The following is a 20,331-nucleotide window of genomic DNA, read 5'->3' as shown; positions in this document are numbered from 1 at the left end:
ATGCATGATGATGCTTCATGCATCTCGAAGCCACAGCGCTAAGCGAGGATTCGCATCCACATTGCCAGAACCCTGCGCCTCAATTCCTTCAAAAGACCGGTGAATCCACATTCAGGCTGCAATATGAATTCGCAGTCACCGTCCGTGCAGGAATTCTCGTTCTGCGTCTGGTTTGCATCAGTACATATGTGAAGCCCAGGATTTCGAGCATGGCGCAAGCGCAGGCTCCAGGTGGAGGAGGGCGTCTACCGAGCATCTCGGTCTCCAGAACGTCTAGCAAAGCGAGCACGAAGCAGAATGGAACATCAAATTCGAACGTCCGTTCCAAGGGGAGCGATCGACAGCAATTGCCACGAGTGGAAACGGAGCGACTCGCTCGTCATCATGCCCGCCACGACGCCTGGCTGCGCAATCACGACACCGAGGTGGAGTGGAAGATCAAATGGGATCGACATTCTTTCAAAGATGGACGAGTGCTGATCATTGACTACATCTCCAACGAGCATGCGCAAGACACCGACCGACGTCAAGTGTCTGTAGCAGCACAAGAGTTTCAGTCGATCGAAGGCCTGCGACAATTCTATGCAGACAGCACACGAGTCCATGGCGCTGCGCTTCGAGTGGTGCATGTTCAAAATGCACCTTGGGCAGTGGCATTCCTACTCGCCAAATTCAATATCGACCATCCCAGCGAAGTGGTCGGCATGCAAAGCTTCAGCAAGTGGGCACGTTATGAGAAACCACGCCAACGTAAAGGGAAGCCATTTCCAAGCGGACGATCTTGGCGGGGCCAGACTGATCCATGGCGGAACATATCTCGAACGGCATTCGGATTTGACTATCTCAAGGCGTTTCCCACAGAGCCGCCTCGCCGACGAAAAGACTCCTCTGAGCATACAGGTGCCTCTAGCAAGCCCACTCCAGCCAGATTGATGCATCTCAATGCGTACGATGATGCAAAATCTCCTCATGGGTACGACATCTCCATTCAGCGGGTGTCGGTCTATGTGCAGAGGGATCTGGGAGAAGCATCCCATGCATCGCCAGATGTTGCTGTGAAGAACCCATACGCAAAGCCTGACGCTGGGATCACGGGTCACGTCTCTGGAAAGAACGATGGGGTCGTTGATCTGGACACTCTTGACAATAGCAACACTGTCATCGTCTTCGAGATCTCCGCCTCGTCGAATCTCAACGATTGCCTTTCGCAACCACGCAATGATTATGAGAAGCGTTGGCGTCGTCTATCGTTCTATCTGCGGAAGGAGGACGTACTGAATGACTCCCGTCTTGCAGCGCAATGCACAGATCTGATACTACGCGATATATTCAATGGCCTAGGGGTCGTCTGGAACCACTACCTTGTCGTCGCGACTGATCACGTCTCTATTCTCGAGGACAAAATCTATGAGAATCCAGCCGATGAGTCCCGCGCACCAGAACTCTGGCTCAACCAAGCGAACTGGCTGAAAGCTGAGAAGGTGATGTGGATTCACTGCGATCTGATCAATGAGATGCAAGTGCATATGCGAGAGCTTGCTGCCAAGGATCACGATGACTTTGCTTTTGAGATTGACTGGCTAGCCAATACGCCCGGAGACTATGAGCGCATGGTACGGGCCCTATCGGACGATCTCATTGCGCCAACCAACAGTCTGAGCGATTTGCTGTACAAGTCGGTCAACATTCGAGATGCGAAGCAGTCTTTGCAGCTTGGACTGTCAATGTGGAGATTGAGCTGGATCACGTTCATTTTCCTGCCATTGACATTTATCGTTGGCTTCTTCGGAATGAATGTTTCTCTATTCGGCGAGGAGACTTTACCTGGGCTGGGTTGGTACTTTGTCGCAGCAGGTGTGCTGATGGTTCTTGGTAAGCACTCTCGCACGAGTCGTTCAAGAGTCCGCTCGACGCTGACACATTCGTGCAGTCATTTGTCTCTGGTACTTTGTCAAGCACAGCGCCCAACGTACTCATCAAGCTCAATCTGACCGCGGCAAATATGAGTCGCTTTACAGCCACCTCGAGGAGGAGTATCCCGGGCTTTGGACTAGGTCTGGCGCCGCACCGAACATCGAACCGATCAAACGATCACATCGCCTCAAGTGGCGTCTCATCAAGCGATGGTTCACACCAACAGAGACAGAAACTGCAGGTCTGCATCGCTACGCAGCGCTCACGCCAGACGAGCAAATCAGCGGCGACACCTCGATCAATACCTGGACAGCGATCAAACGAAAGCTGCTTATGCGATGGCTCGGGCAGATCAGCAACCATCTAGATATGCACAGCGGCGACGCAGATGACGGGCTCGACCTTGCGGAGATGGGCGCGAGCATGAATCCTAGCATTGCCACGACTGCTCAGAGCTCGTTGCACGCTGTTCATGAGCTGGTCAACACTTCCACGCCGATTTCCGTTGCAGAGGCGGAACCTAGTGCTGTTGCGTCGATAGGTGGATCGGGTCTCCGGCCACTTGTCAAGGGCGAGAGGCGGCAGAGTGAGGAGAGACCCGGCAGTCGTGGGAGCAGTGGCATCATGTTGGAAGAGAGGAATTTGAGTGATTCGGAGAGCGATGCTGGGGAGCATGCGAGAGCCGGTGCAGCCAGTGGACGAGAGAGTGCCACTTAGTCCACAATAGGCGATCTCGAGACATGATTAGTATACACAGCGGAGTGATGGAAACGTTGAATTCGAGGCAATGTGAACAGGAGGATGTCTTAGCATTGCAGTGGGACGAGAAATGCTTTCACAGTACTCGCTAACTGACTGTTCCGTTTTGTGGATGTCTTTGGACCTAGAGTCAGTAGTCAACATGGACTAGGTTCATTCAAAGACAGCTCTTCTTCAGTCCAACATCTTACGATATATCACAATAGCAACGTTCTGTCTGCTCAAATACACTTCAAGTACCTTGGCCCAGCTCACCGTCTTCGTGACCTTAAGTCTCGTCTCTCCAGCATTACTACATCAAAAAATGATGCTCACCAATCACCCACCCCACAGATCAAAGTCAGGACCGACGAACCGAAGACTTTCAAAGCCGCCACCGACCCGTGTGGGCAGCGTGCAGCAAAGAGCCCGAATGCCTCGTCTTCGACCTCTTCTACAATAAAGACCAGTCAGATTGAAGTTTGGACAAGGGACAAGGAGTGGATCGAGGAGGTACAGATGACCAATTCGGCTTACGCGAATATGTGGACCAAGTCACAACCGACGTGGGATGGGGAGCCGAAGATTGAGTACTATGAGAGGGCCGGCGAGGCGTGTATCTTTCGACAGGCGTGTATGGATGGTGGCGAGAAGATAGATCGAGTAGGACGTTGGCAGATGGAAGCGAGAATGTGAAGTGCCTCCATTCATGGCAGTGAATGATCCCGGAGCGAAACAGCAGAGTTCTATGAAAGGAGCCGAGCATATGAGGTCACTCGACAAAGGGTCGGATGTCGAACGAAACGTCGTGAATTTATGCAGGATGCAAGCCTCTCGTTCTCGAACCGGCTCTACAAGCCTAGCCACTCGACCCTCATTCCGTACGCCGTAAGAAAGACATGAACGCAAAGCACGTCTAGAAGACGAGCGCAGCACCCTTGGTCTTCTTGTCACCACTGCGTTGATGTTAGCCATGGTCCTTACATCTACCTCGCCTTCGATCCCAACATACCCCAGCTCGAAGTGCTTGCAGCGCTTGAGCGCGAGCTGTGCCTTGGTCTTGCACTGTGTGCATTCTAACCGGAGCACGACCTTCTTGGTTGTCTTGGCCTTCTTGTGGAACACGGGCTTGGTCTGACCACCGTAACCGGACTGCTTGCGATCGTAACGGCGCTTTCCCTGGGCGAAAAGAGAAGCCTGAAGGATGTGTAAGTTTCTGCATATGACTGCGAGAAGCTCCAGTATCAACATACCTTTCCTGCCTTGTATTGGGTGACCTTGTGCTGGGTGTGCTTCTTGCAGTCCTTGCCCTTGCAGTAGGTGCGACGAGTCTTTGGTACGTTCACCTGGTGGCCATTGTGATTAGCATTCCGCTTGCCATCATGTTGCCGCCTTGTGTATGTGCTGTATCGCCAGAGCCCATATGGAGATGTGTCCGCCGCGAGAAAGTCCTCCTCTTGTCCCACGAATCCAAACTCTCATCCTGCAATTCTGTGACGGCCAATCTCCTTCTCTTTTCGACATCCAGCGCTCGTCGTGTGCCATGCGTAGCCGGCGCTGCCCATATGTTCATCGCTCCTCATTGCATTTGCCTCCACTCCCGCGGTCCCACATCCCCCATCTCGCAAGGTCTGGCTCATCTCCGCAGGTACCACGGCGCATGGCAATATTTCATCGGAGGGAATAATCGTGCTTACCATCTTGGCTGATTTGCTCCGGTGTGAATTGGTGGTGGAAATGAGGTTGTCACTGCGATCTCAAGGTCGGACTTTCCGCACGGGATTTCAAGCTCAATAGTGTGGGCCTTGGCGCGGCGAAGTTGATGCCTTGATGCCTGAAATCCGTGGAAACGATGAATGCTCAAACCGCTTTCACGGCTGATGAACATCAGCATTGTTGACTTCCTCACTACGATATACACTCATCTTGACAACTTGTGGAAAACTTTTCATGCTCATACAATGATTGTCTCAAGCTCAATATGCGAGTTGATTGACATGGTCCTCTACCGTTGTACATTAATGCGCACCTTCTTCATGACTCGATTAAGTGTCTTCGATCAATCAGGCAGATCATGCCAGACTTGCAGCAGCTCCCAAAAGCGCCGAATTGGCCACCTATAGTGCCCGGTGTAGGTTCATTATACTCCACTTCTCGACCCAAGCCTTTGTCTCAGCATCGCTAGGTGCATCGACGGCGCCCTCTCCTCTTGCCTCCAGTGCCGTCACGGAGGAGTTCATAACTGTCAACGTGTATGGGATGATCGTCGGCGCGATCAATGCAGCCGCCGCTTAGACTGAAGACTGGGAATCTTCCAACGATGCCTCGCGCTATAGCGCTAAATTAACAAAGACGACCAGAAGGAGGTAGATGTTCGAGACGTACTCTGATATGCTAGAAATGCGAAGCAAGAAGAGCATATGATGGCAAGTAGAGGAGCCATAGCTTTGCCCAGCTTGTAACATTTCAGCCAGTAGATGATGTTCCTTGCAAGATCGGGAGGTATGGAAAGAGCGGATTGTACTCATCTATGGTCTGTAGTCTAATCTTAATTCCTCTAGGATCATTTCCGAAAATCCTCTAAAGGTTCTAAAGCTTGAAGACGTTTCTCTTCCCTCGCAAGAGTGAATCCAGTCATGCAAAGTAAATGGTACCATGCCGGATGCAAAGAAGGCGGGGTGATGTGGATGCAGAGGAGGAGGACAATCGTCCATCATTCCTTCTTCGGCTCGGAGCCCTTTACAAACTTGGTGTGGGTGCCCGATATGACTATCTTCCCTCTCTTGCCGTCCTCGACCTTGTAGATCGTGACCTTCGTGAAACCCAGACTGCCGCCGACGCGTTCTGCTATGCCCTCAATCTCGATCTCTTCGCCGACTTTTGCGCCAGACTGGTACGTGACATGAATGTCAATGGAGACACCGCTGCCGCTTCGAAGGTCGTGCGTCGAGATAGCCATGCCGCCTGCCCAGTCGACTATGGTTGCCGATACAGCTCCATGAAGGCTGTTTCCCGAGTTCATGTGATTTTGTGAAAGCGGGAGCCGGGCAGTGAAATGTCCTTTCGATGCATCGACAATCCTGACGCCAGTAAGAAGGAAAGCGTAGATCGGGCTGGTAGGCAGTTTGGTTTGCACAAGGTGCTCGATGTGAAGATGCTCGCGTGACTTGACGGCGTCGTCGGCCATTTTCGTCTGTGGCTAGGGGAGAGAAAGAGTCTGAGACAAGGAGTCAGTGGTCGTGTTTAGGTCGCACCATCAGCACACGCAGCGATCACACTTCTTGATCGCCGCTGAACTTGCGACAATAGCGCTGATGTGCGGTGGAATGGGTGGTCACGCACTTGGTGAAGAAATTTGGTCGACGAGATTTTGAAGCTTGGTGCGGAAGTCGCGCTCTGTCCTAATTCTACGTCACTTTGTTTTAGAGACAAGATCCAACATTGAGGTCCAACCCAAACACGCCGCATATGATTCACCCCAGTCGCTCTCTTGGTGTGCTATCTTCGTCGTTGAAATGTCCTTGTGATGGGTCATCTTCTTCTATTGTAACACCGAGCATCCTTGAACTCGAACAAGCACCCTGTCTCTGAATCGTCACAGCAAGCTTGACCTGACCTTGAAACTCGACAGCTGTTACGCTGGCACGACCTCCACGTCTGTCGTCTTGGACGCAGATCCTCAAACGAAGCATTCCTTGGGTATCTGCTGAAGCTGATCCGCTCAAACGAGGTCCAGTCTCGCTGAGCAAGAAGGAATGGCAGAACAAACCTGAGATGGCAGCCCAGGAGAGTGGTAAATCCTACCTGAGCAAGCTTTCACCATGGAGCAGGAGTCCTACAATACCAATCAGTAAAGGAAAGGATGGCGAGCCCGAGCCAGGACCTACACTGGTGCAGCAAGAAAAGGGTGCAGATCATATGGTCAACAACAGGAATAGGCTGAGTTTGAGGAGGAAGTACCCCAAAGACTGTCCGCCTCTGAGGCCGCAATGGTTCCATGCAGTGGATGTACCGAAGCGTAGGCCCAATCCTGCGGGCACAACGAATGAAGAGAAGCCAGCTGGAATACCCAAGAAATATTCGGCCTTCTCCAAAACCGACTCGAAGTCCATCGAAGTCGCGTTTCAAAAGCTGTTGGAGACAGAGGATGCAGAGGATAACTCGAAGCATGCGCTGCAAGGCGGCGACATGGGAGAAGTGCGTTCGGATGCGAAGCCGAACATCAGTCTGAAAGATGAGCACAAACCAGGAAAGATCAAGGTGCCTGTGAATGAGGATTATCTTTTTGATGTCGACGTGAGCAGACGAGAACTGGCACCAGCATATTGGCATGGACCTGTGTACGACGTGCGAAGAGGCACGTGGTTCTACCAGGACGGACAAGTACAAAGGCCATGCGACGAGAATCTTGCTGCTCAGCTAGAGGAAGGCTACTTGAAAGTAAAGGCCTGGAAATTGCCGTCCGCCCAAGCGTCGCAGTCCAAGTCCGCCGAGACGAAAGCTGGTACCAACACTGGCTCTGCCTCGCAGCCGCGTCCTCTTTCATGGACACCTGGGTCAGAGACGGAAACGAAAGCACCGTCAACTCCATCTCTTTCTGGCAAGCACTCACAGACGAATCTTCGCAAGCAGCCCGCCGAAGATGCGGGTGTATCTGTGCAACCTGGAGGTATCGAAAGCACATATCGGCTGTTTGGCGCCCACATGAACTCAGTGGTGACCTACCAGGATGGCGCCACGGCATGGCTGTTAACGGACGACTTTCTCTCGAGAATGAATTACTCTGTATACCAGCGCATAGGTGGCGGTGGACACTTTGCGGGCATGAAAATGACTCGCGGCTACGTGGACACAGCGAAGAAGCCGGTCACGAAAGAAGGCAAGGTGACCGAAGACAAGAATGCTGAAAAGAAAGATGACGACAAGCAGGGCAATGCGGAGGAAGAGGCACAAGAACGGCCTAGCATGTCCGAAACGAAGAGATCACAACTCCAACGTCAGATGTCAGCCTTGATGGAAGATGCCACAGGGAGCAGTCACGACCGTGCCAAGCAAGACGAAGAAGCGCGTAAGCGTGATGAGCGCGAGATGGAAGACGACTATCGCGAGGCAGAGAATGACGATCAGGGCCGTGAGATCGAGCATTTAATTCTTGTTACGCATGGCATCGGTCAGCGCTTGGGACTGAGACTCGAAAGTGTGAACTTTGTACATGATGTCAACACTCTTCGCAAGACCTTGAAGACCGTCTACGCCGACTCGCCGGATCTGAGAGCACTGAACGCCGAACTTGAGAATTCCGCCACTGTGAACAGTCGTGTTCAAGTACTGCCAATTTGCTGGCGGCATTTGCTCGACTTTCCGAAGCAGTCGTTGCGCCACAACCGCAAGGAACACGACATCGCTGACACTGACGCGGACGACGAAGACTACCCGAGTCTCGAGGATATCACAGTGGAGGGCGTGCCTGCAGTGCGCAATCTCATCACTGACCTGGCGCTTGATATCCTTCTCTATGATAGTCCGGCCTACAAGGACCACATCTCGGGCATTGTGCTAGATGAGCTCAACAGAATCCATCGCCTGTGAGTAACGATCATCAACCTGAACATCGCAATCGTGCTAATAGCCATAGGTTCATGCAGCGGAACCCGACCTTCGACGGCAAGATCAGCCTCATCGGTCATTCACTTGGATCGGCCATCCTGTTTGACATTCTCTGCCGGCAAGACTCACAGCTAAAGCCCAAGCGCAAAGGTGAAAAGGGGTACCAGCTGGACTTCCCGGTCGAAGACTTCTACGCGCTTGGTTCTCCAATCGGTCTCTTTCAGATGTTAGGAGGACGAACGATCGCGGCACGTCAAACGGACGAACACCGACACGTAAGTGTGGGCAGCGACCTCGGCGGTATGGACGATCCGATGCCTGGTCCCACATCGAGCAAGAAAGCAGTGAATCCCGACCCTGGCGATGTGCACGGCGAGAATCCCGTTTCGAGGCCAAAGTGCAGCTCGATCTTCAACATTTTCCATCCGACCGACCCAATCTCCTACCGCATCGAACCACTCATCTCCCCTGCTATGGCTGCACTTAAGCCGCAACCTTTGCCTTACACGAAGCGCGGCTTCTTCGGCGCTTCCGTCGGGCAAGGCTTCACGGGCATAGGAGCTCGCGTCGGCAAGAGTGTCAGCAGTATGTGGTCGAGCGTCGCGTCCAGCCTACTCACTCGCGGTCTCGGCTACGGCGAGGAGTCTACAAAAGGAGCTTTGAACGCTAAGAGTAGTGGTCCACTATCTATGGGACCGAGTCTGAACACATCGACTTCCTCGTCGAGCGCCGGTACCAACTTGGGCGCAGGAGTCGCACCTCCCACCGCGCCTTTGCCTCCAAGGGGCACGGAAATTGCGAAAATCAACGAGGACAAAATAGATCATGACAGGACCGCGACTTCGAATGCAGACGAAGGACGGCATCCTCGAACCCTGATTCAGAACGAACTGGAAACGCTGTCTGGAGACTTTGAGAAGCGCCGCAAGTCCGCACAAAGCGATGCAGAGATTCGCGATCTAGGTGGTGCGGTCAAGGGAACGGCGGAATGGGCGGATGCAGAAGAACGTGGCCGCAAACTCCGCAAGGAAGAAGCGAAAGTGCGAAGACTCAATCGTAAGTTCAACATTACCATTCGACTGTGCAACAGGGACATATCGCTGATCAGGACGCAGAAAATGGCCGCGTTGACTTCTCCATCCAGGAAGGTGCGTTTGACATCAACTTGATCGCAGCTATCGCAAGCCATCTGTCATATTGGGGAGACGAAGATGTCAGCCATTTCATTGTGTCGCAATTGCTCTCCCGTCATCGAGTGGTTCGCCCGAGGGCGGAGAGTGCTGGCAGAGGGAAGGCGTGAATGAAGAAGCTTGAGCAGGAACGTTATGGTTGTCAAGAGATCACAGCAGATCATAGAGGATAGATGATACAGAGAGATGAGAACTAATGACTTGCATTCTACGCGATGCAGCCTTTCATGTAGAACGATTGCATTAGCTGCACTATTGCAAAGAACAGTTCGCAGCTGCTATCGGCACTCGCTTGGTTGTGTGTGGTAGCCTCCGCACCTCAGCTCGCCATTGGTGGAGAGGAATAAGGAGACCTTTTGGCCGACCAGGCATCGAGATCTATGCAGTGTGCATCGCGCCGCCTCGCCGCAGTGGTAGCATTGAGCCCACACGACGTAGATGGCTGGGCCGAGGATGAGTGCGGTTGGACGCCCGTGGCTTGTGCCGGGAGGAACCTTGCATTGGCGCACAACGGGGGTAAGCTGCCATCCCATTGCCGCTCAAGCGGTGATTCCGATGAAAGGCCGAGGATCCTTGGTAGACGGCTGTCCTATGTTAGCGCTAAACTCTCACCTATTTTTGGTGGTGAACAAGCATCTTAATAGGCCGTGCATCCACCCTTGTAGTAGTAGATTTCCTTACCGTTCGAACCCTCAAAAATCGCTGTATACAGCTCCGAATGGTGTATACAGCTCCAAATCCAAGGTTATGGCTCCACCGGTTATAAAGGAAGAGGTTAGCAAGGGCTAGGACTGTTGTACATGCTTTTGAGCTAATTGTATACAAAGATTAGTAATAGCGAGCCTAACAACGATACCCTTAGCCTATTAACTAATAACAGTAACCTCGATCTACTACCTGTTATCGACACTCAATTTGTGGAAGATCCTTATCTATCCGACCGCTCTACTATTGTTAAGAACATCGCAACTACTACTGTATAGACGGACTCTTTACTATTAGTTAGTCCACTACCGCTGTATTTAACACCGCCGGCGCCGGTGCTACTAGAGCTTATAGCAGCTCTCGAAGGGGGTGTCGAGGGGGGTAGAGCGGAAGCTGCAGTTGATAGATCGATAGAAGGTTTGGTAGCTCGGATTGAGGGCATAGAGTCGGAGTTAAGAGCCCTACGTAAGGAGCTAAGAATAGTGTATTTAGTGTTGTTAGAGGTGCGCGAGAAGGTGCGTTAGAAGGTCGTAAATACGGTGTTAGTGCCATAGCATCTGCGAGGTTATTATCTTTAATGCAATGCTATGTAACTCTGCAATTAACACAGAGGGGGTAACGAGGGCTACAATCCTTGCAATACATAAACCCCTTCTTTACGTTGCGGTCGTTCTTCTTTAGTGCAGTAGAATACCACCTGCAGAGGTAGCATTAGTAGGCGTTCTAATTTAGATATAGAGCCATGTTATAAGGTTTGGTAAGGTTAAGACGTGTTAACTAAGCAATGCCGAGTGAGTCGCCCTTCTTGAAGTAATGCCCCCTTAAGTTGCGAGGCATGGCTATGCCCTTGTTGATAGTGTTGCCCTTCAAGAAGCGGCTATATTCATCGCGCTGTTCGCGCGGTTCTCCATTAATTAGTGCCATTCCCTGCTGTTGCCGGAGAACTGAGAGCTCTCGCACGCCTTCTCGAACGAGGCTGAGGGCGAGCGTGGTGCGGAAGTTTCGTTGTTTAGTGCGGCGTGATAAGGAATCTCTATAAAGAATGAAGGCGTTAATTACCGCGCCATCAAGAAGGAAGTAAAACAGAGGGTGCTATAGCTTGTTAGCCTTATGCTGTGCAGAGCAGTAGCTTCTTAATTAATCGTAGATATCTACGCCGCCTATAAACTCGTTGTAGTAACTAGCGACGAGCGGCATCTGATAAATATCGCGCGGTGCGGTCCAGTGTGGCCGGACGTGATTTCGAATGAAGTTGTTTACTGCTCTTAGTCGCCTTCTGCTCCGTGCCTCGCGTTGCTCGGGGTCGTAGCCGGTAGTAAGAAACTGGACGAGTTGGCGGTCTTGCCAGAGCACGGCGGCGACGTTATAGAGCGGTCTTATAAGGATAGTGTTGTATTCGAAGGTCGTCGTTTTGCGAGTGAGGTTAACTTCGTGCGGGACCCCCCGCTTATTAGTTATAAACTTCGCACCTTGCCATAGCCATTGTTTTAAGGTAGATCGCACGGTGCTAGTCGCGGCGATGTTGTAATAGCGCAGAACAGCGAATATAGCGATGTTGCTGAAGAGATTGTCTATGTATACGTGGTAGAATCGTCCGTTAGTAATAAATGGTCGTAAAGAAAACAGCAACAACACTACTACGGCTCTTGCTCGATCGTTTAGCTCAGCTGCTAAGTTAACGTCCGGATTAGGAAGGAGCGCGGCGGGACCGGCCGTCGCTGAACTTCTCGAATTAATGTCGTCGTTTTGATTCTTCTTCTCAATCTTCTTCCACTCAGCAACCGTCCGCTCACGCACACGCCGAACCTCGTCAAGCACCACCGCTAGCTACTACTCCTCGAATCCATGCTTCGGCGAGTAATAGGCGAATCCAACGAGGTAGCCGCGCTCACAAACCGCGAGGATGTAATACCCTATAGGGGTTAGCTTACTGCGCATGTTTACCACATAGAAGGAGCGGCCGGTGAAGCGGATAAGGACCTCGTCTATACTAACCTTACTGCCAGGCGTTACCTAATACACATACTTCCTTCGCTAGTTATTAGACAGCTATTAAATCCACTTCTATAGCTAGAGCCCAACACCGGCTGGCGTGTTAGCTAGATCCTCGAGGTGCAGAGCAGCCCGGATCTGATTAAAGCGCGCTTTAACTATACTACTGTTTTTAATAGTATTGTGGGTTAGCCAAGCCGGATTATAGTTGAAGTAGTCTTCCTTGTTAGCCATCTAAATCGCTAACATATAGATTACAATGCCGAGCTATATCTTCATCTTAGCAGCTGTTACCGGCTCCTAGGGCTTGCTACAGACCTTAATACTTCCGTCTGCTTCCTTCCACGCTTCCTTAGTAGCGGCATACAGATTAGTGTACTTAGCTATTCGCTTATAAACAGGCTAATCAAAGAACAGCTTGAAGTAAGCTAACGGCAGTCCCTTACGACCGACACCCTCTAGCGGCAGAGGCTGCACGATACGCTTATAGTGTGTTCCTTGCAGTAGAGTGTATTGCCAGCCCTCTCGACGATCGATATCCACCGGCTTACAAATGCTATTAGCAACACTACCTCCTTCGACACCATCCTCGATAACACGCCTCTTAATCCATAAACGATCCACCTCCTGCTCCTCATTATTAGGCAGCTTACTACCCTCCATATCTATCTCTTTAAAGGCGTTATTTGGATCACAATTAAGCTGCTCGTCGTCGAAGGGCTCTATTAGCAAAAGGTAGATGAATACACACACTAGAAGGTCAGGTGACCATGCAATTGTTGGTGCTAATTAATAAGCTGATAAGAGAAGGGCTCTAAGAGCGGTAATCGACGTTTTGGAGCCAAAAGAGGTGTATACAACAGCAGGAGAGGTAAGGGCAACACACGCAGGACGAGGTGGGCAGAGCCCTAACTCTACCATACTAATTTTGGTGTAGCGCTTGATTTAGTGCCCGTTTTATCCTGGCCCTTGTAGGTACCTGTCTCCACCGGACGAATTTGCAATGGGATGGACGCACATCAACGCGGAAACACACCTCACCGCATCTCGATATGCCTGAATATCATCGCCGAGCATGTCCTGTGCGATACGATAAGTATATGCGCGAATTCTCTTGCCGTTCACTCCTCTCTTCGTTCTTCTCGTCGACCATCGGGCGTCGCCGAACATGACGGGCAATCAAAGCACGCCCTAGGGCATGCGGTCACTGACTCGAGCAAGCTGATCGCCTCCCGCCAGACGGAAAGTGTGTGCAATGAGTGACGTATAACGAGTGTCCATCCTACACGCGACTCGCAGAGCTCTTGGGGAGTATCTTCCTTTCATTCTCGCGCCGACACACGACACAGCTGGAAGCAAGACCTGTGTGAGAACGTCCATGGATCGTGAAGATGGAGCAAAGCGCGCTGTCTCGCCGGCGTCAGAATGGCGCCGTACCAGCTAAACCACCACCGATGCGATTGCGTCGTGAGCGACACGCGCACCAGAACAGCGAAGAGCGACAGATCCAAGCTGCCTCCGCAGCCACTGCAAATGCATTCATACTGCAGGATGGCTTCGAGGCGAGTGGACATCGGCGTATCGATACAGTCCCGACGATCGGCAGTCAGAGCACGGAAGAGGGAGAACGTCAACGCAACTTTGCTGTGGTCAATGTTGGAGCAGGCGGAGTGTTGTACCTCAAACCCAGCCGCATGGCCACACCGAACGTGCTCCACGCCCCAGCAACGCCTCCTGCAACCTACGACATAGCCGACTCATACTATGCCCCAAGGCCAGCATATCGCGAGAGCAATGCATCGGGCACGTGGACTCCGCGTGCTGGAGGAAGTCTTGCCGTTACAGCCTTGCCTGAACCAGAGCTCACGCTCGAGACGGCGAAAGCGCACGATCGGCGAAGACACCGATCACAGTCTTGCTCTACCATTCATAACCCGAATGAAGTCTCCAAACTAGCACCCACTCGCGAAGAGCGTCTCAAACGGCGGAGGAGCTCTACAGATCTCGCAACAGGTGGTCTACTGGATATGAAAATTCCGCATTACCGACTTGGGACACCACGATTCAGCGATCTTGGAACTGCATACTTGCACAACTCGATATACACCGTCTCGACCGTTGACGGTGTGCCATCATCCATCATCTCTAAAGCAGACTACGACAGCATATTCCCTCTGCCACCTGGACGAGAGAGCATGGCTCCAGGAGGCTCCATATATCTTCATCCGCCTCAAACGTACACCGCCCGGGACACAGCCACGCATTCTCTGGTCACCTCAACCCGGCCGGCGACCGTTGATGGTACAATCACGCCGGCGCTCTTCGACAAGCTGGAAAGAAACCTGGGCGACCCTGCGGTTGTGCGCTTCCAAGCTTCGACCGGCAGAATCATAGCCGCGACCCCGGCACGACTGATTGCTCAGATCACGTCGCCACAATTCCTGGATTACGAGCTTCTCGCGGATTTCTTCCTGACCTTCCGCTGCTTCATGCCAGCTCGCGATGTCTTGGAATATCTCTTTGCTCGTATGCGATGGGCTTTCGGTGCCGGCAACGATGCTGGCCGAATCGCCAGAGTCAGGACCTTCGTTGCACTTCGGCATTGGATACTCAACTATTTCATGGATGACTTCAGGAAGGATGGTGGCTTTCGACGGAATTTCTGCGATCTGGTGAATGAGCTTACACGATCACTGCAAGAGACGGATGATCCCAGATCTGGAAACATCAATATCGTGGGCGAATTGAAAAAGTGCTGGAGACGGACCTGTGCCGTGTACTGGCCCATGTCGGACGCCAATGAGACTGATCCAGAAGCAGACATTGTTCCTGGAGGACTCCCGAATCCGGCTGGATCTGAGAACTCCCTTTTGAGCTTACCCTTGACGATCCGGCCAACGAATGAACGAGCTTCAATTTTCGAAATGACGCAGATCGAGCTTCCAGACCTCGAGGAGCGGACTCGCCAGGCGTGGGCATCCGAGAAGGAGCGCGAGAAGCAGTCCGAGAAGGAGCCTGCCCCCGATACAGGTCGCGATGGGGCCACTGCACAAGTGAAGGAAGTCAAGAACCGCGATACGATCATTACCAACCGAACTGCAAGCATACCTACATCGCCACTGAGCGTACAGAGTCTCGAGGTCTTGTCATGCTCAGTCCCGTTCTTGCGAAACATGCGACTGCGACCCACCGCGAGAGCCAGGGATAGGGACAAGCCAAGCACACCTCAATCGAAGATAGCCAAGGCCATAAGACCGACACATACGCACAAGCGAAGCGGGAGCTTTTCGGACGCTCTGCGCGATAAGCGCACACCTCTGTCTTCTCCCAAAGCAGACAACATTGAGCTTAAAGATCTGCCATCTTTCGCAATCACGGGTGGCCTCGTTCGAGGCATCCTGCTACAGCCTTCGCCGGCCAAGGTTGATAGCAACGTCCCGGTCACTCCGGGCCCAGAGGTCGTCGACAAACGATCATCAGGCTTGGAAGGCTACCTCGGAACGGAAAGGCATCATCACATTGGCGTCAAAAAGTTCGTGGGCGAAGTTCGCCGTGCTTTGAGCATCCGCAAAGGTGGGAGCTCCAGCCGGTCCCCGTCTCGCACTCTCCACTCAGCCGGCTCTTCGACATCACGAGGCGGATCTAGAGGCTCTGATCGTGCGCACAGAGAGGTCAAGCAGGAACCGGATTGGCAACAGCTCGGTGGACCGCCCCGTTTAGACCTTTTGGGGGCTAAGATCGAGAGCTCATACAAAGAGGCACGCGAAGAAGTACGCCTTTCAAAGCTACAGCCTATGCCGAAGCCAGAGGCAAAATCCGAAGATGAGCAGGATGAAGGGACGGCTGAGGATTCTCCAGCAGAGGCACCTGGGACACCTCGTCCAGGTACGGCGCAGAAACTTGACCAGGATAAAGATCGTGACACCGAGCAGTCGTATGATGCCAAGGACTTCGGCCGACTGAACAGTCATGTAACGACAGGCAGCCGATCGATCGTCATTGTAGACGCCACGGGCGCTCCAGAATTGCCGCCCATGAAGCCCGAGGCTCTTACTTCTCTGAGCTCAATGTCTACGAACATGGCACCGATACCTCTCTTCCAGGACCGCCGGAACTTTGGGGCAAGCGGAGAGTCGAGGAAACGTGACGAAACTCATCACAGTGATCAAGGCACCCGTTGGCAGTCGGCGGACTCGCGGATGCACTCTCTGCTCACCGGGACCGGAAGATGGAGCGCTATTGAGAATCTTGGACGCTCTTCGGATGACTCCCGCCCGCGTTCCTCCTCGGGTGTCCTTCCCAAGGGTGTATATGTTCCCCAGCTTCCGAATCAGATACGACGCGTACCAGCAGGCGGCGATCTAAAGACTGCCAACAATGTTCACGAATTGGAGTCTATGCCTCGCCCGCATTCCACGGGGACATTTTCTGCCACCACGCACTCCATCACTACGTCGCTAGCTTTGCTCGCCGAGACCGATGGTAGTCTCAACAAGATGCCATTGGTGGCCATCCAGCGGAAGAGCTCAGTATCGCTCCTCCATACCCACTCCTCGCAGCCAATTCTGAGAGATTCGTTCAAGTCGGAAATTGTGAGGCTGAAGAACATGCCCGATCGAGAATCCACCGGCGGTATAGAGGACACTTTACTCAAGCTTGAGGGCAAAATTCCTAGCCCGTCGTATACCAACTTCTCTGGTGGATCCACGTCGGATCTACGAGAGGAAGATCGCGGCCATACCCCCACTATCATGCGTGATATGAGCCGTCCGATTCTGCAACAGATGCCTAATGGTGAACTGAAAGAGGTTCGAATGCTGCCAGTCTTGAAGCAGTTACCAGACGGAAGGCTTGTGGAAGTCGACATATCTGAGGTGAACATGGAGTTCGGAAACCATGGTTTCAATGGCTCAAGCACAGGATTCACTGGCTCCAGTCAAGGATTTACTGATTCGACTCAGAATTTCAACAACTCAACGCCTGCTTTGGACACTTTCGCCAGCCCCATGACCGAGACTCAGGGCGCGAGCATCTTCCATCCGTCAGGCTCCATGGCTCCCTCTAGATACTCACGGGCTCTGATCCCTGTTCATCTCAGTCCGACGAGCGAGCACCGCCTCACCGCATCTTCAGTGTCATCCTCCAACTCTGCGTTGGCCGTGCCGGGGAGGAACAACGGACGATACTCTTCAAAGGGTTACTCGGGCACGTCGACGCCAGAGTCATTCGCGCGAGTGTCACAGCCCGCGAGCGCAGTCGATGGCGACATGTCAAATGGGCGGTACTCAAGCTATAGAGCAAGTAACTGGCGTGGACAAGGTGGAACCGAATCCTTCCTCTTGAGTGAGAACGATACTTTGAGCGACATCTCGACCGAGATCGCAGATCCAAGCGAATCAGGGGTGCGCAGCTTCTACTTCAACGAAACAAGCCATGAGGAGCCCTTGGAGGCGCCGCCACTCCATACTTTCGAAACGCCTCCGTCGACCGCTGGTGGCGGCGGATACGAGTCTCCAGACAGAAGACAGCTTCTCCCGAGAATCACTCCTCGCCAACCACAGCGACGAATCTTGAAGTCAAAGATCAGCCATCCAAAGCTCGAAGCGCAAGCCGCCAACCAACCATTCCCTCGCCGCGACGGCAACGAAAGTCGTCAAAGAGGCCGCACCTCACCCGAGTCCACCATCGAAGACACCTCATCTCACATGCCCTTCGTCCTTGCGTTCGAGTCCGAAGTCATCGCCGAACAACTCACCATCATCGAAAAGGATGCCCTCGACGAAGTCGATTGGAAAGATCTCATCAGTCTCAACTGGCAACAGAGCCCACCCACCTGCCGCAACTGGGTCGACTACCTCAACCGCGAGACCGCCAACGGCATTGACATCGTCATCGCGCGCTTCAACCTCGTCGTCAAATGGTGCGTCTCTGAAGTCGTGCTCACCGAACTCCCCTCCGAACGCGCCCGTGCCATTACCAAGTACATCCATATCGCCAGCCACTGCCACCGCTTGCACAACTACGCTTCTTTGTATCAAATCACCCTCGGCCTCCTCTCCTCCGACCTCGCCCGGCTCAAGAAAACCTGGTCCCTCGTCGCCCTGCGCGAGAAGCAAATGCTCGAACACCTCGAACAGCTCTGCCGGCCGTTACGAAACTTCCAATCCCTCCGCGCGGAAATGGAAACCGCCATGCCGGGGAATGGAATCATCCCCTTCATCGGCCTGTACACCCACGACTTGATGTTCAACGCGCTCAAGTCTGCGCGCATCAACTCTACCGCGCCGGAGAAGGAACCGCTCATTAATTTCGAGAGGTATCAGACCGCGGCGATGATTGTGAAGAATTTGTTGCGACTTACCGAGGCGAGTTCGAGGTATACTTTCTCGCCGGACACGGAGGCGTTGAGTCGATGTTTGTGGATTGCGGCGTTGTCGGACCAGGAGATTGCGCAGAGGAGTAGGGCGTTGGAGCAGTCGTGAGGACCTTCTTAAGAAGGCTTGGGACGGATTCGTCTTGTTCATGGAACTTGATGTGCGTGTTTGACTTTTCTGCGATACCCGACCACTCCTTGGATCATGCTCTTGTTGCCAGGGGCGTTTAAGATAAGCACTATATCTTACCGACGGTGCAAACCCGATCGAATGGCATATACCCAGAAATACAACTTTTACAAGTAACAGTCACTTCACCTGTGCAGCCACCTTACCTCCCAGATGATCCAGGACTTAAATCGTGCCGACGGAGAATGAGTCAGTCAGAAGTTGAGTGCATTCAAATATACATATTTAGGGTTTCAGCCAGAGCGCCCAGTCCTGCCTGGTCCGCGCTATGCTTCCGAGGAAGGGAGTTTTGTCATCCCATGTTCATCTCAGGTCATCGTATCCCTTGATCCGACATTGTCCTTTCCTCCTCGCCACATGCAACCTCCGAACTACTACTTCCGATTCCTGCCCTCCTCCTTCTCGCGATGTGTCTGTGTGACGTTCAAGCCCAGACCGTCGGTGTCCAGGTAGACCTTGTTTGTGCTCTTCTCGAGGATTGCGGCGATGTTGCGGGCGTTCTCGAATTCGCGGAGATCGACATAAGAGCGGGACTTCTTGATGGCGTCACCAATGAGCTCGGCTGAGCGGGCTTCACCCTGTGCGCGGACGACTGTTGCTTGCTTCTCCTGGCGGGCCTTGTCGACGACGAATGCTGCTCGCTGAGCTTCCTGCTGTGCGACTTGCTTGGCTTCGACTGCGGCGGTGAATTCGGGAGAGAAGGCGAGGTGCTGTGTGATCGGTCAGTATTGCGAGTGATCCGGGAACATGTCCTTTGCAACATACAGTAAGAGAGACGTCGTCCAGCATGATGTTAAACCTCGCTGCGCGTCTCACCAGGTTATCCCTAACCAACCTCGAGACATTCTCACGCTGTGTGATGAGTTGACTGGCGTTGAACTGTGCGACGACGCTCTTCAGCACCTCGTTCACGATGCTGGGAAGCACGCGCTCGTCGTAGTCGGTTCCAAGAGTTCGGTAGATCTGAGGGAGGGCGTCTATCCGTGGACGGGACAGGACACGGCAGGTGATATTAACCATCTGCAGATCCTTCGTACCGGTGAGGGAGGCGACGTTGCGCGGTTTCGCGCGCACGTCGTAGTCGACGGGTGTCTCGAACCAGGGGATCTTGATGTGTGTTCCTTCGCTGTAGATTTCCTTTCCGACACCTGATGCATTCCATCAACTTGTGCTCCTGCAAGTTGAACCAAATTGTCACATACCTCCAATTCTTGTGTACTTGATCGCTCTGTGACCACCCTCGACTGTCATTCATGTGTCAGCAAAGTCGGAGGCGACTCATTTGCCCGTGATTATCCATACCGTTGAAAAGCGCATTGTTGAAGAACCAGAATCCGCCACCAAGTAGTAGGAATCCGCCGATACCTGTGAGTGCTCCTCTTGGGCCAGGACCTCCAGCACCTCCACCGCCGAATCTATCCATCACTGTTCAGTCCACTGTATCCTCATAGCTTGTCTTGTGTTGCCGCTTCTTACCTCCCGCCTGCTTGCTGCGCGCGCTGCAGGTTCTTTTGCAGGTTCTCCCACATCTGCTTCGGATCGGCCGACATGGTGACTGCGTTCGCCTCGAGGGATTGAAAGGGAGGGATGGATGAGGTGGATGGAGTCGGTCGTGGTATTGT

The 20,331-nt window shown here is 52.9% G+C and overlaps 6 protein-coding genes across 6 annotated transcripts; 3 read left to right on the top strand and 3 right to left on the bottom strand.

The window, feature by feature from the left end:
* Positions 1-209: 209 nt before the first annotated feature.
* Positions 210-2,631, top strand: MYCGRDRAFT_109965 (uncharacterized protein; the record flags this gene model as incomplete). The annotated part of the gene is made up of 2 exons (XM_003851706.1): positions 210-1,872; positions 1,931-2,631. 2 exons carry the CDS (start codon positions 210-212, stop codon positions 2,629-2,631), a joined length of 2,364 nt encoding a protein of 787 aa, XP_003851754.1.
* Positions 2,632-3,344: 713 nt separating this feature from the next.
* On the bottom strand, positions 3,345-4,390 carry MYCGRDRAFT_73399 (60S ribosomal protein L42; the record flags this gene model as incomplete). The annotated part of the gene is made up of 4 exons (XM_003851536.1): positions 3,345-3,608; positions 3,665-3,849; positions 3,906-3,998; positions 4,350-4,390. The coding sequence occupies 4 exons, from the start codon at positions 4,350-4,352 to the stop codon at positions 3,569-3,571; spliced, it is 321 nt and encodes a 106-aa protein (XP_003851584.1).
* Positions 4,391-5,365: 975 nt separating this feature from the next.
* MYCGRDRAFT_43793 (uncharacterized protein) lies at positions 5,366-5,839 on the bottom strand (the record flags this gene model as incomplete). Its single annotated transcript, XM_003851535.1, has 1 exon — positions 5,366-5,839. One exon carries the CDS (start codon positions 5,837-5,839, stop codon positions 5,366-5,368), a length of 474 nt encoding a protein of 157 aa, XP_003851583.1.
* Positions 5,840-6,426: 587 nt separating this feature from the next.
* On the top strand, positions 6,427-9,726 carry MYCGRDRAFT_100579 (uncharacterized protein; the record flags this gene model as incomplete). The annotated part of the gene is made up of 5 exons (XM_003851707.1): positions 6,427-6,849; positions 6,907-8,237; positions 8,288-8,958; positions 9,010-9,315; positions 9,375-9,726. The coding sequence occupies 5 exons, from the start codon at positions 6,427-6,429 to the stop codon at positions 9,557-9,559; spliced, it is 2,916 nt and encodes a 971-aa protein (XP_003851755.1).
* Positions 9,727-17,797: 8,071 nt separating this feature from the next.
* MYCGRDRAFT_60247 (ras guanine nucleotide exchange factor) lies at positions 17,798-18,619 on the top strand (the record flags this gene model as incomplete). The annotated part of the gene is made up of 1 exon (XM_003851708.1): positions 17,798-18,619. A coding segment is annotated over one exon (768 nt), but the record flags the coding sequence as incomplete, so codon positions are not given.
* A 464-nt stretch (positions 18,620-19,083) lies between these two features.
* Positions 19,084-20,307, bottom strand: MYCGRDRAFT_73390 (uncharacterized protein; the record flags this gene model as incomplete). Its single annotated transcript, XM_003851534.1, has 5 exons — positions 19,084-19,419; positions 19,475-19,857; positions 19,912-19,953; positions 20,012-20,124; positions 20,186-20,307. 5 exons carry the CDS (start codon positions 20,257-20,259, stop codon positions 19,084-19,086), a joined length of 948 nt encoding a protein of 315 aa, XP_003851582.1.
* Between the last annotated feature and the right edge of the window lie 24 nt (positions 20,308-20,331).

The sequence above is a fragment of the Zymoseptoria tritici genome, chromosome 6, assembly GCF_000219625.1.
Source record: "Zymoseptoria tritici IPO323 chromosome 6, whole genome shotgun sequence".
NCBI classification, from domain to species: domain Eukaryota; kingdom Fungi; phylum Ascomycota; class Dothideomycetes; order Mycosphaerellales; family Mycosphaerellaceae; genus Zymoseptoria; species Zymoseptoria tritici.
Note: the sequence above shows the minus strand (reverse complement) of the source record. Positions and strands in the feature narration are given on the sequence as shown.